Raw genomic sequence first — 14,027 nt, 5'->3', positions numbered from 1 at the left:
TAGCTAGTTGAGCTGGTTTCATCTTAGTAGTGTTGTCTACAGTATAGCTAGTTGAGCTGGTTTCATCTAGTAGTGTTGTCTACAGTATAGCTAGTTGAGCTGGTTTCATCTAGTAGTGTTGTCTACAGTACAGCTAGTTGAGCTGGTTTCATCTAGTAGTGTTGTCTACAGTATAGCTAGTTGAGCTGGTTTCATCTTAGTAGTGTTGTCTACAGTATAGCTAGTTGAGCTGGTTTCATCTAGTAGTGTTGTCTACAGTATAGCTAGTTGAGCTGGTTTCATCTTAGTAGTGTTGTCTACAGTATAGCTAGTTGAGCTGGTTTCATCTTAGTAGTGTTGTCTACAGTATAGCTAGTTGAGCTGGTTTCATCTTAGTAGTGTTGTCTACAGTATAGCTAGTTGAGCTGGTTTCATCTTAGTAGTGTTGTCTACAGTATAGCTAGTTGAGCTGGTTTCATCTTAGTAGTGTTGTCTACAGTATAGCTAGTTGAGCTGGTTTCATCTAGTAGTGTTGTCTACAGTATAGCTAGTTGAGCTGGTTTCATCTAGTAGTGTTGTCTACAGTATAGCTAGTTGAGCTGGTTTCATCTAGTAGTGTTGTCTACAGTATAGCTAGTTGAGCTGGTTTCATCTAGTAGTGTTGTCTACAGTATAGCTAGTTGAGCTGGTTTCATCTTAGTAGTGTTGTCTACAGTATAGCTAGTTGAGCTGGTTTCATCTAGTAGTGTTGTCTACAGTATAGCTAGTTGAGCTGGTTTCATCTTAGTAGTGTTGTCTACAGTATAGCTAGTTGAGCTGGTTTCATCTAGTAGTGTTGTCTACAGTATAGCTAGTTGAGCTGGTTTCATCTAGTAGTGTTGTCTACAGTATAGCTAGTTGAGCTGGTTTCATCTAGTAGTGTTGTCTACAGTATAGCTAGTTGAGCTGGTTTCATCTTAGTAGTGTTGTCTACAGTATAGCTAGTTGAGCTGGTTTCATCTAGTAGTGTTGTCTACAGTATAGCTAGTTGAGCTGGTTTCATCTAGTAGTGTTGTCTACAGTATAGCTAGTTGAGCTGGTTTCATCTAGTAGTGTTGTCTACAGTATAGCTAGTTGAGCTGGTTTCATCTTAGTAGTGTTGTCTACAGTATAGCTAGTTGAGCTGGTTTCATCTAGTAGTGTTGTCTACAGTATAGCTAGTTGAGCTGGTTTCATCTAGTAGTGTTGTCTACAGTATAGCTAGTTCGAGCTGGTTTCATCTAGTAGTGTTGTCTACAGTATAGCTAGTTGAGCTGGTTTCATCTTAGTAGTGTTGTCTACAGTATAGCTAGTTGAGCTGGTTTCATCTTAGTAGTGTTGTCTACAGTATAGCTAGTTGAGCTGGTTTCATCTTAGTAGTGTTGTCTACAGTATAGCTAGTTGAGCTGGTTTCATCTAGTAGTGTTGTCTACAGTATAACTAGTTGAGCTGGTTTCATCTTAGTAGTGTTGTCTACAGTATAGCTAGTTGAGCTGGTTTCATCTAGTAGTGTTGTCTACAGTATAGCTAGTTGAGCTGGTTTCATCTAGTAGTGTTGTCTACAGTATAGCTAGTTGAGCTGGTTTCATCTTAGTAGTGTTGTCTACAGTATAGCTAGTTGAGCTGGTTTCATCTTAGTAGTGTTGTCTACAGTATAGCTAGTTGAGCTGGTTTCATCTAGTAGTGTTGTCTACAGTATAGCTAGTTGAGCTGGTTTCATCTTAGTAGTGTTGTCTACAGTATAGCTAGTTGAGCTGGTTTCATCTTAGTAGTGTTGTCTACAGTATAGCTAGTTGAGCTGGTTTCATCTAGTAGTGTTGTCTACAGTATAGCTAGTTGAGCTGGTTTCATCTAGTAGTGTTGTCTACAGTATAGCTAGTTGAGCTGGTTTCATCTTAGTAGTGTTGTCTACAGTATAGCTAGTTGAGCTGGTTTCATCTAGTAGTGTTGTCTACAGTATAGCTAGTTGAGCTGGTTTCATCTTAGTAGTGTTGTCTACAGTATAGCTAGTTGAGCTGGTTTCATCTTAGTAGTGTTGTCTACAGTATAGCTAGTTGAGCTGGTTTCATCTAGTAGTGTTGTCTACAGTATAGCTAGTTGAGCTGGTTTCATCTAGTAGTGTTGTCTACAGTATAGCTAGTTGAGCTGGTTTCATCTAGTAGTGTTGTCTACAGTATAGCTAGTTGAGCTGGTTTCATCTTAGTAGTGTTGTCTACAGTATAGCTAGTTGAGCTGGTTTCATCTAGTAGTGTTGTCTACAGTATAGCTAGTTGAGCTGGTTTCATCTAGTAGTGTTGTCTACAGTACAGCTAGTTGAGCTGGTTTCATCTAGTAGTGTTGTCTACAGTACAGCTAGTTGAGCTGGTTTCATCTTAGTAGTGTTGTCTACAGTATAGCTAGTTGAGCTGGTTTCATCTAGTAGTGTTGTCTACAGTACAGCTAGTTGAGCTGGTTTCATCTTAGTAGTGTTGTCTACAGTATAGCTAGTTGAGCTGGTTTCATCTTAGTAGTGTTGTCTACAGTATAGCTAGTTGAGCTGGTTTCATCTTAGTAGTGTTGTCTACAGTATAGCTAGTTGAGCTGGTTTCATCTTAGTAGTGTTGTCTACAGTATAGCTAGTTGAGCTGGTTTCATCTTAGTAGTGTTGTCTACAGTATAGCTAGTTGAGCTGGTTTCATCTAGTAGTGTTGTCTACAGTATAGCTAGTTGAGCTGGTTTCATCTAGTAGTGTTGTCTACAGTATAGCTAGTTGAGCTGGTTTCATCTAGTAGTGTTGTCTACAGTATAGCTAGTTGAGCTGGTTTCATCTAGTAGTGTTGTCTACAGTATAGCTAGTTGAGCTGGTTTCATCTTAGTAGTGTTGTCTACAGTATAGCTAGTTGAGCTGGTTTCATCTAGTAGTGTTGTCTACAGTACAGCTAGTTGAGCTGGTTTCATCTTAGTAGTGTTGTCTACAGTATAGCTAGTTGAGCTGGTTTCATCTAGTAGTGTTGTCTACAGTATAGCTAGTTGAGCTGGTTTCATCTAGTAGTGTTGTCTACAGTACAGCTAGTTGAGCTGGTTTCATCTAGTAGTGTTGTCTACAGTATAGCTAGTTGAGCTGGTTTCATCTAGTAGTGTTGTCTACAGTATAGCTAGTTGAGCTGGTTTCATCTAGTAGTGTTGTCTACAGTATAGCTAGTTGAGCTGGTTTCATATTAGTTGTGTTGTCTACAGTATAACTAGTTGAGCTGGTTTCATCTTAGTAGTGTTGTCTACAGTATAGCTAGTTGAGCTGGTTTCATCTAGTAGTGTTGTCTACAGTATAGCTAGTTGAGCTGGTTTCATCTAGTAGTGTTGTCTACAGTATAGCTAGTTGAGCTGGTTTCATCTAGTAGTGTTGTCTACAGTATAGCTAGTTGAGCTGGTTTCATCTTAGTAGTGTTGTCTACAGTATAGCTAGTTGAGCTGGTTTCATCTTAGTAGTGTTGTCTACAGTATAGCTAGTTGAGCTGGTTTCATCTAGTTGTGTTGTCTACAGTATAGCTAGTTGAGCTGGTTTCATCTTAGTAGTGTTGTCTACAGTATAGCTAGTTGAGCTGGTTTCATCTTAGTAGTGTTGTCTACAGTATAGCTAGTTGAGCTGGTTTCATCTAGTAGTGTTGTCTACAGTATAGCTAGTTGAGCTGGTTTCATCTAGTAGTGTTGTCTACAGTATAGCTAGTTGAGCTGGTTTCATCTTAGTAGTGTTGTCTACAGTATAGCTAGTTGAGCTGGTTTCATCTAGTAGTGTTGTCTACAGTATAGCTAGTTGAGCTGGTTTCATCTTAGTAGTGTTGTCTACAGTATAGCTAGTTGAGCTGGTTTCATCTTAGTAGTGTTGTCTACAGTATAGCTAGTTGAGCTGGTTTCATCTAGTAGTGTTGTCTACAGTATAGCTAGTTGAGCTGGTTTCATCTAGTAGTGTTGTCTACAGTATAGCTAGTTGAGCTGGTTTCATCTAGTAGTGTTGTCTACAGTATAGCTAGTTGAGCTGGTTTCATCTTAGTAGTGTTGTCTACAGTATAGCTAGTTGAGCTGGTTTCATCTAGTAGTGTTGTCTACAGTATAGCTAGTTGAGCTGGTTTCATCTAGTAGTGTTGTCTACAGTACAGCTAGTTGAGCTGGTTTCATCTAGTAGTGTTGTCTACAGTACAGCTAGTTGAGCTGGTTTCATCTTAGTAGTGTTGTCTACAGTATAGCTAGTTGAGCTGGTTTCATCTAGTAGTGTTGTCTACAGTACAGCTAGTTGAGCTGGTTTCATCTTAGTAGTGTTGTCTACAGTATAGCTAGTTGAGCTGGTTTCATCTTAGTAGTGTTGTCTACAGTATAGCTAGTTGAGCTGGTTTCATCTTAGTAGTGTTGTCTACAGTATAGCTAGTTGAGCTGGTTTCATCTTAGTAGTGTTGTCTACAGTATAGCTAGTTGAGCTGGTTTCATCTTAGTAGTGTTGTCTACAGTATAGCTAGTTGAGCTGGTTTCATCTAGTAGTGTTGTCTACAGTATAGCTAGTTGAGCTGGTTTCATCTAGTAGTGTTGTCTACAGTATAGCTAGTTGAGCTGGTTTCATCTAGTAGTGTTGTCTACAGTATAGCTAGTTGAGCTGGTTTCATCTAGTAGTGTTGTCTACAGTATAGCTAGTTGAGCTGGTTTCATCTTAGTAGTGTTGTCTACAGTATAGCTAGTTGAGCTGGTTTCATCTAGTAGTGTTGTCTACAGTACAGCTAGTTGAGCTGGTTTCATCTTAGTAGTGTTGTCTACAGTATAGCTAGTTGAGCTGGTTTCATCTAGTAGTGTTGTCTACAGTATAGCTAGTTGAGCTGGTTTCATCTAGTAGTGTTGTCTACAGTACAGCTAGTTGAGCTGGTTTCATCTAGTAGTGTTGTCTACAGTATAGCTAGTTGAGCTGGTTTCATCTAGTAGTGTTGTCTACAGTATAGCTAGTTGAGCTGGTTTCATCTAGTAGTGTTGTCTACAGTATAGCTAGTTGAGCTGGTTTCATATTAGTTGTGTTGTCTACAGTATAACTAGTTGAGCTGGTTTCATCTTAGTAGTGTTGTCTACAGTATAGCTAGTTGAGCTGGTTTCATCTAGTAGTGTTGTCTACAGTATAGCTAGTTGAGCTGGTTTCATCTAGTAGTGTTGTCTACAGTATAGCTAGTTGAGCTGGTTTCATCTAGTAGTGTTGTCTACAGTACAGCTAGTTGAGCTGGTTTCATCTTAGTAGTGTTGTCTACAGTATAGCTAGTTGAGCTGGTTTCATCTAGTAGTGTTGTCTACAGTACAGCTAGTTGAGCTGGTTTCATCTAGTAGTGTTGTCTACAGTATAGCTAGTTCAGCTGGTTTCATCTAGTAGTGTTGTCTACAGTATAGCTAGTTGAGCTGGTTTTATCTTAGTAGTGTTGTCTACAGTATAGCTAGTTGAGCTGGTTTTATCTTAGTAGTGTTGTCTACAGTATAGCTAGTTGAGCTGGTTTTATCTTAGTAGTGTTGTCTACAGTATAGCTAGTTGAGCTGGTTTCATCTAGTAGTGTTGTCTACAGTATAACTAGTTGAGCTGGTTTCATCTTAGTAGTGTTGTCTACAGTGTAGCTAGTTGAGCTGGTTTCATCTAGTAGTGTTGTCTACAGTATAACTAGTTGAGCTGGTTTCATCTAGTAGTGTTGTCTACAGTATAGCTAGTTGAGCTGGTTTCATCTTAGTAGTGTTGTCTACAGTATAGCTAGTTGAGCTGGTTTCATCTTAGTAGTGTTGTCTACAGTATAGCTAGTTGAGCTGGTTTCATCTAGTTGTGTTGTCTACAGTATAGCTAGTTGAGCTGGTTTTATCTTAGTAGTGTTGTCTACAGTATAGCTAGTTGAGCTGGTTTCATCTTAGTAGTGTTGTCTACAGTATAGCTAGTTGAGCTGGTTTCATCTAGTAGTGTTGTCTACAGTATAGCTAGTTGAGCTGGTTTCATCTAGTAGTGTTGTCTACAGTATAGCTAGTTGAGCTGGTTTCATCTTAGTAGTGTTGTCTACAGTATAGCTAGTTCAGCTGGTTTCATCTAGTAGTGTTGTCTACAGTATAGCTAGTTGAGCTGGTTTCATCTTAGTAGTGTTGTCTACAGTATAGCTAGTTGAGCTGGTTTTATCTTAGTAGTGTTGTCTACAGTATAGCTAGTTGAGCTGGTTTCATCTAGTAGTGTTGTCTACAGTATAGCTAGTTGAGCTGGTTTCATCTTAGTAGTGTTGTCTACAGTATAGCTAGTTGAGCTGGTTTCATCTAGTAGTGTTGTCTACAGTACAGCTAGTTGAGCTGGTTTCATCTTAGTAGTGTTGTCTACAGTATAGCTAGTTGAGCTGGTTTCATATTAGTTGTGTTGTCTACAGTACAGCTAGTTGAGCTGGTTTCATCTAGTAGTGTTGTCTACAGTATAGCTAGTTGAGCTGGTTTCATCTAGTAGTGTTGTCTACAGTATAGCTAGTTGAGCTGGTTTCATCTTAGTAGTGTTGTCTACAGTATAGCTAGTTGAGCTGGTTTCATCTAGTAGTGTTGTCTACAGTATAGCTAGTTGAGCTGGTTTCATCTAGTAGTGTTGTCTACAGTACAGCTAGTTGAGCTGGTTTCATCTAGTAGTGTTGTCTACAGTATAGCTAGTTGAGCTGGTTTCATATTAGTTGTGTTGTCTACAGTACAGCTAGTTGAGCTGGTTTTATCTTAGTTGTGTTGTCTACAGTATAGCTAGTTGAGCTGGTTTTATCTTAGTAGTGTTGTCTACAGTATAGCTAGTTGAGCTGGTTTCATCTAGTAGTGTTGTCTACAGTATAGCTAGTTGAGCTGGTTTCATCTAGTAGTGTTGTCTACAGTATAGCTAGTTGAGCTGGTTTTATCTTAGTTGTGTTGTCTACAGTATAGCTAGTTGAGCTGGTTTTATCTTAGTAGTGTTGTCTACAGTATAGCTAGTTGAGCTGGTTTTATCTTAGTTGTGTTGTCTACAGTATAGCTAGTTGAGCTGGTTTCATCTAGTAGTGTTGTCTACAGTATAGCTAGTTGAGCTGGTTTTATCTTAGTAGTGTTGTCTACAGTATAACTAGTTGAGCTGGTTTCATCTAGTAGTGTTGTCTACAGTATAGCTAGTTGAGCTGGTTTCATCTAGTAGTGTTGTCTACAGTATAGCTAGTTGAGCTGGTTTTATCTTAGTAGTGTTGTCTACAGTATAGCTAGTTGAGCTGGTTTCATCTAGTAGTGTTGTCTACAGTATAGCTAGTTGAGCTGGTTTCATCTAGTAGTGTTGTCTACAGTATAGCTAGTTGAGCTGGTTTCATCTAGTAGTGTTGTCTACAGTATAGCTAGTTGAGCTGGTTTCATCTAGTAGTGTTGTCTACAGTATAGCTAGTTGAGCTGGTTTCATCTAGTAGTGTTGTCTACAGTATAACTAGTTGAGCTGGTTTTATCTTAGTAGTGGTGTCTACAGTATAGCTAGTTGAGCTGGTTTCATCTTAGTAGTGTTGTCTACAGTATAGCTAGTTGAGCTGGTTTCATCTAGTAGTGTTGTCTACAGTATAGCTAGTTGAGCTGGTTTCATCTAGTAGTGTTGTCTACAGTATAACTAGTTGAGCTGGTTTCATCTTAGTAGTGTTGTCTACAGTATAGCTAGTTGAGCTGGTTTCATCTAGTAGTGTTGTCTACAGTATAGCTAGTTGAGCTGGTTTTATCTTAGTTGTGTTGTCTACAGTATAACTAGTTGAGCTGGTTTCATCTTAGTAGTGTTGTCTACAGTATAGCTAGTTGAGCTGGTTTCATCTAGTAGTGTTGTCTACAGTATAGCTAGTTGAGCTGGTTTTATCTTAGTTGTGTTGTCTACAGTATACTGTAGCTAGTTGAGCTGAAAATATGTTCAACTTTTGGATTGTTTACCTGTGTTTTAGTTAGATTAGTTTAGTCTAACTGTTTCTGTGGATCTCTCTCTCTCTCTCTGTGCCAGCCTGTGGACCCGGGCTGTGTGAGGAGTCTGCTGACCTGCTCTACGACCCTGAGGAAGATCCTTGAGGATGCCAGCTCCCAGCTCAGAATGTTCTGGAGGGCAGCACTGCCCAATAGTGAGGGGTCCACTCAGAGCACCAAGACGGTCAGAATCTTATACTCTTTATGTTTGTTTGTAAGAGTTAAATGAAGGGTATTTCCTTATGCTGTTAGCGTGTCATGTGTGTCACTGATCATGTTTGAGAGTGTGTATGTAAGCTTTAGTGGTGATTTTTGTTAATGGATTTGTCACTATGTGGACTCCCTGTAACCTCACTGCTTTTTACAGGTGTGTAGATTTCTGAAGTGTGACAGTGTGTTTTATCTGTCTCTCTGTGTGTGTGTGTGTGTGTGTGTGTGTGTGTGTGTGTGTGTGTGTGTGTGTGTGTGTGTGTGTGTGTGTGTGTGTGTGTGTGTGTGTGTGTGTGTGTGTGTGTGTGTGTGTGTGTGTGTCCAGGAGCTGTCTCTAAAGGAGGTCCACACGATGCGTCAGCGGATCTCAGAGCAGGAGGAGGCTCTAAAGGACGCCATGGAGAGACTAAAAAGCTCCAACCGCATCAAAGACAGTATAGAACACTTCATCGTCAGTCAACGTGAGTGACTCCTACCTCTCTCCTCCTCTTGGTCCTATATCTCTCCTATTTTACCTCTCCCCTCCTTCCCCTCCCTCTTCTGTGTTCTTCTTTCTCTCCCCCTGTCCTATCTCCTCCTTCTATGCCCAGTCATGTATCTTCCCTTTTGTTCATTCCTTTGTTCGTCATTCCTCCCCTCTCTGTCTATGTTTCTCTATGTTTCTCTATGTTTCTCTCTGTCTATGTTTCTCTATGTTTCTCTCTGTCTATGTTTCTCTATGTTTCTCTATGTCTATGTCTCTCTATGTTTCTGACTGTCTCTCTGTCTCTCTTTGTCTATGTCTCTATATGTTTCTCTCTGTCTATGTCTCTATATGTTTCTCTCTGTCTCTCTATATCTGTCTCTCTCTATGTGTGTGTGTGTGTGTGTGCTTGTGTGTCCCTCAGCACCGATTGTGTGAGGGCCTTGGGAATTAATTACTTACTTTTGTGTTTGTATGTGTGGTTGAAGTGATGGGTGATAGTCACAGATTAATCACAACAGTTTTGCTTCTGATTGTTTACAGTGTCAAGAACAAAGGATGTCTTGAAGAAGGCACGGACAAACTTAGAGGTGAGCTCACCCTTTTTGCAGGATCTGACTTATTGATTTCTTCTCACACCCTCTAGAACTCACCACCTCTAGAACTCACCACCTCTAGAACTCACCACTTCTAGAACTCACCACCCTCTAGAACTCACCCTCTAGAACTCACCCCCCCTAGACCTCACCACCCTCTAAACCTCACCACCCTCTAGACCTCACCACCCTCTAGACCTCACCACCCTCTAGAACTCACCACCTCTAGAACTCACCACCCTCTAGAACTCACCACCCTCTAGAACTCACCACCTCTAGAACTCACCACCCTCTAGAACTCACCACCCTCTAGAACTCACCACCTCTAGAACTCACCACCCTCTAGAACTCACCACCCTCTAGAACTCACCACCTCTAGAACTCACCACCTCTAGAACTCACCACCGTCTAGAAATCACCACCCTCTAGAACTCTCACCCTCTAGATCTCACCACCTCTAGAACTCTCACCCTCTAGAACTCTCCACCCTCTAGAACTCTCCACCCTCTAGAACTCTCCACCCTCTAGAACTCTCCACCCTCTAGAACTCTCCACCCTCTAGAACTCACCACCCTCTAGAACTCACAACCCTCTAGAACTCTCCACCCTCTAGAACTCTCCACCTCAGGAACTCTCTACCTCAGGAACTCTCCACCTCAGGAACTCTCCACCTCTATAACTCTCCACCCTCTAGAACACACCACCCTCTAGAACACACCACCCTCTAGAACTCTCCACCTCCAGAACTCTCCACCTCCAGAACTCACCACCCTCTAGAACTCACCATCCTCTAGAACTCACCACCTCTAGAACTCACCACCTCTAGAACTCACCATCCTCTAGAACTCTCCACCCTCTAGAACTCTCCACCCTCTAGAACTCTCCACCCTCTAGAACTCTCCACCTCTAGAACTCACCACCCTCTAGAACTCACCACCCTCTAGAACTCACCACCCTCTAGAACTCTCCACCCTCTAGACCTCACCACCCTCTAGAACTCACCACCCTCTAGAACTCACCACCCTCTAGAACTCTCCACCTTCTAGAACTCTCCACCTCTAGAACTCACCACCCTCTAGACCTCACCACCCTATAGAACTCACCACCCTCTAGAACTCACCACCCTCTAGAACTCTCCACCCTCTAGAACTCTCCACCCTCTAGAACTCTCCACCTCTAGAACTCACCACCCTCTAGAACTCACCACCCTCTAGACCTCACCACCCTCTAGAACTCACCACCCTCTAGACCTCACCACCCTCTAGACCTCACCACCCTCTAGAACTCACCACCCTCTAGAACTCACCACCCTCTAGAACTCACCACCCTCTAGAACTCTCCACCCTCTAGAACTCTCCACCTCTAGAACTCACCACCCTCTAGAACTCACCACCCTCTAGAACTCACCACCCTCTAGAACTCTCCACCTCTAGAACTCACCACCCTCTAGAACTCACCACCCTCTAGAACTCACCACCCTCTAGACCTCACCACCCTCTAGAACTCACCACCCTCTAGAACTCACCACCCTCTAGAACTCTCCACCCTCTAGAACTCTCCACCTCTAGAACTCTCCACCCTCTAGACCTCACCACCCTCTAGAACTCACCACCTCTAGAACTCTCCACCCTCTAGACCTCACCACCCTCTAGACCTCACCACCCTCTAGAACTCTCCACCCTCTAGAACTCTCCACCTCTAGAACTCTCCACCCTCTAGACCTCACCACCCTCTAGACCTCACCACCCTCTAGAACTCTCCACCTCTAGAACTCACCACCTCTAGACCTCACCACCCTCTAGACCTCACCACCCTCTAGAACTCTCCACCCTCTAGAACTCTCCACCTCTAGAACTCTCCACCCTCTAGACCTCACCACCCTCTAGAACTCTCCACCCTCTAGAACTCTCCACCCTCTAGAACTCTCCACCCTCTAGAACTCTCCACCCTCTAGAACTCACCACCTCTAGAACTCACCACCTCTAGAACTCTCCACCTCTAGAACTCACCACCCTCTAGAACTCACCACCCTCTAGAACTCACCACCCTCTAGAACTCACCACCCTCTAGAACTCACCACCCTCTAGAACTCTCCACCCTCTAGAACTCTCCACCTCTAGAACTCTCCACCCTCTAGACCTCACCACCCTCTAGAACTCACCACCTCTAGAACTCTCCACCCTCTAGACCTCACCACCCTCTAGACCTCACCACCCTCTAGAACTCTCCACCCTCTAGAACTCTCCACCTCTAGAACTCTCCACCCTCTAGACCTCACCACCCTCTAGACCTCACCACCCTCTAGAACTCTCCACCTCTAGAACTCACCACCTCTAGACCTCACCACCCTCTAGACCTCACCACCCTCTAGAACTCTCCACCCTCTAGAACTCTCCACCTCTAGAACTCTCCACCCTCTAGACCTCACCACCCTCTAGAACTCTCCACCCTCTAGAACTCTCCACCCTCTAGAACTCTCCACCCTCTAGAACTCTCCACCCTCTAGAACTCACCACCTCTAGAACTCACCACCTCTAGAACTCACCATCCTCTAGAACTCTCCACCCTCTAGAACTCTCCACCCTCTAGAACTCTCCACCTCTAGAACTCACCACCCTCTAGAACTCACCACCCTCTAGAACTCACCACCCTCTAGAACTCTCCACCCTCTAGACCTCACCACCCTCTAGAACTCACCACCCTCTAGAACTCACCACCCTCTAGAACTCTCCACCCTCTAGAACTCTCCACCTCTAGAACTCACCACCCTCTAGACCTCACCACCCTCTAGAACTCACCACCCTCTAGAACTCACCACCCTCTAGAACTCACCACCCTCTAGAACTCTCCACCCTCTAGAACTCTCCACCCTCTAGAACTCTCCACCTCTAGAACTCACCACCCTCTAGAACTCACCACCCTCTAGACCTCACCACCCTCTAGAACTCACCACCCTCTAGACCTCACCACCCTCTAGACCTCACCACCCTCTAGAACTCACCACCCTCTAGAACTCACCACCCTCTAGAACTCTCCACCCTCTAGAACTCTCCACCTCTAGAACTCACCACCCTCTAAAACTCACCACCCTCTAGAACTCACCACCCTCTAGAACTCTCCACCTCTAGAACTCACCACCCTCTAGAACTCACCACCCTCTAGAACTCACCACCCTCTAGACCTCACCACCCTCTAGAACTCACCACCCTCTAGAACTCACCACCCTCTAGAACTCTCCACCCTCTAGAACTCTCCACCCTCTAGAACTCTCCACCTCTAGACCTCACCACCCTCTAGAACTCACCACCTCTAGAACTCTCCACCCTCTAGACCTCACCACCCTCTAGACCTCACCACCCTCTAGAACTCTCCACCCTCTAGAACTCTCCACCTCTAGAACTCTCCACCCTCTAGACCTCACCACCCTCTAGACCTCACCACCCTCTAGAACTCTCCACCTCTAGAACTCACCACCTCTAGACCTCACCACCCTCTAGACCTCACCACCCTCTAGAACTCTCCACCCTCTAGAACTCTCCACCTCTAGAACTCTCCACCCTCTAGACCTCACCACCCTCTAGACCTCACCACCCTCTAGAACTCTCCACCTCTAGACCTCACCACCCTCTAGACCTCACCACCCTCTAGAACTCTCCACCTCTAGAACTCACCACCTCTAGAACTCACCACCCTCTTAATGCTCTTAATCTACTTCTTAAGAAAAATCCCTGTTAGGTATTCCATCTCCTTTACCCCTTTCTCTCTCACCCGGCCTCCTCTCACATGCACTCTCCATAATTGTCTCTCTATCTCCCTCTATTTCGCTCCATCTCTCGCTCTTCTTGAGTTATTCCAGGAGAACGAGCAGAGAATGTCCTCCCTTGGCCTCACTTCTTTCCCCTCCTCCTCCTCCTCTTCCTCCCATCCCTGGGTTGGTAAAGGTACGACTCCCTGGCATGCTGTGCCTGTCAGTGTGCCTGTATCAGCATCCAGTAATCCACCCTGCCTATCTTTAAAGGCCCAAATGCAGCTGTTTTTATCTCAATATCAAATTGTTTCTGAGTAACAATGATGTACCTTACTATAATTGTTTTCCATTTAAATGGTCAACAACAAAAAAACTTTCTCAATCATTAATTTTGCTAACCTGTCTGGGAGTGGTCTGAATAAGAGGCCTAATTGGAGGGGTCTATTGGGAGTGATATGTAACCTGAAAATGACCTGTAATTGGCAGCGAGGTTTGGAACTGTCTTTGTTATTTGTATATAAACTTATACAGCCTGGTGATGTCACCAGGCGAGCCAAAACTCCACTCATTTAAAAACTGCAGATTAGAAGGTCCTGTGTGAAATACCACTGATCACCTTTTTGCACACTTTTACAGTGTTCACTTCATCAGCTGTTGTACAATTTAGAAAACACAGGAAACTGAATTTTGACGGCACTGGGCCTTTAACCAGCTTCCTTCATAGAGTAGGAGACCTACTAGGATTAAATCAAATCAAAATCAAATCAAATGTATTTATATAGCCCTTCTTATATCAGCTGATATCTCAAAGTGCTGTACAGAAACCCAGCCTAAAACCCCAAACAGCAAGCAATGCAGGTGTAGAAGCACGGTGGCTAGGAAAAACTACCTAAAAAGGCCAAAACCTAGGAAGAAACCTAGAGAGGAACCAGGCTATGAGGGGTGGCCAGTCCTCTTCTGGCTGTGCCGGGTGGAGATTATAACAGAACATGGCCAAGATGTTCAAATGTTCATAAATGACCAGCATGGTCAAATAATAATAATCACAGTAGTTGTCGAGGGTGCAGCA

At 43.5% G+C, this 14,027-nt stretch overlaps 1 protein-coding gene across 7 annotated transcripts in view; it reads left to right on the top strand.

Annotated features, from left to right (window-relative positions):
* The window catches only part of pde4dip (phosphodiesterase 4D interacting protein), a 138,604-nt gene that overhangs the window by 121,166 nt on the left and 3,411 nt on the right, over positions 1-14,027 (top strand). For 5 of the 7 annotated variants that reach the window (XM_071346329.1, XM_071346330.1, XM_071346326.1 and 2 more), the window contains 4 exons: positions 7,982-8,125; positions 8,477-8,612; positions 9,158-9,204; positions 13,058-13,151. In XM_071346329.1, the coding sequence (XP_071202430.1) occupies positions 7,982-8,125; positions 8,477-8,612; positions 9,158-9,204; positions 13,058-13,151 (421 nt within the window). The remainder of the gene's footprint in view (positions 1-7,981; positions 8,126-8,476; positions 8,613-9,157; positions 9,205-13,057; positions 13,152-14,027) is intronic. The other 2 variants (XM_071346325.1, XM_071346327.1) reach the window with 2 other exon arrangements.

Source organism: Salvelinus alpinus, chromosome 16 (assembly GCF_045679555.1).
Source record: "Salvelinus alpinus chromosome 16, SLU_Salpinus.1, whole genome shotgun sequence".
Lineage (NCBI taxonomy): Eukaryota > Metazoa > Chordata > Actinopteri > Salmoniformes > Salmonidae > Salvelinus > Salvelinus alpinus.
This window is presented reverse-complemented; position numbering and strand designations above follow the sequence as displayed.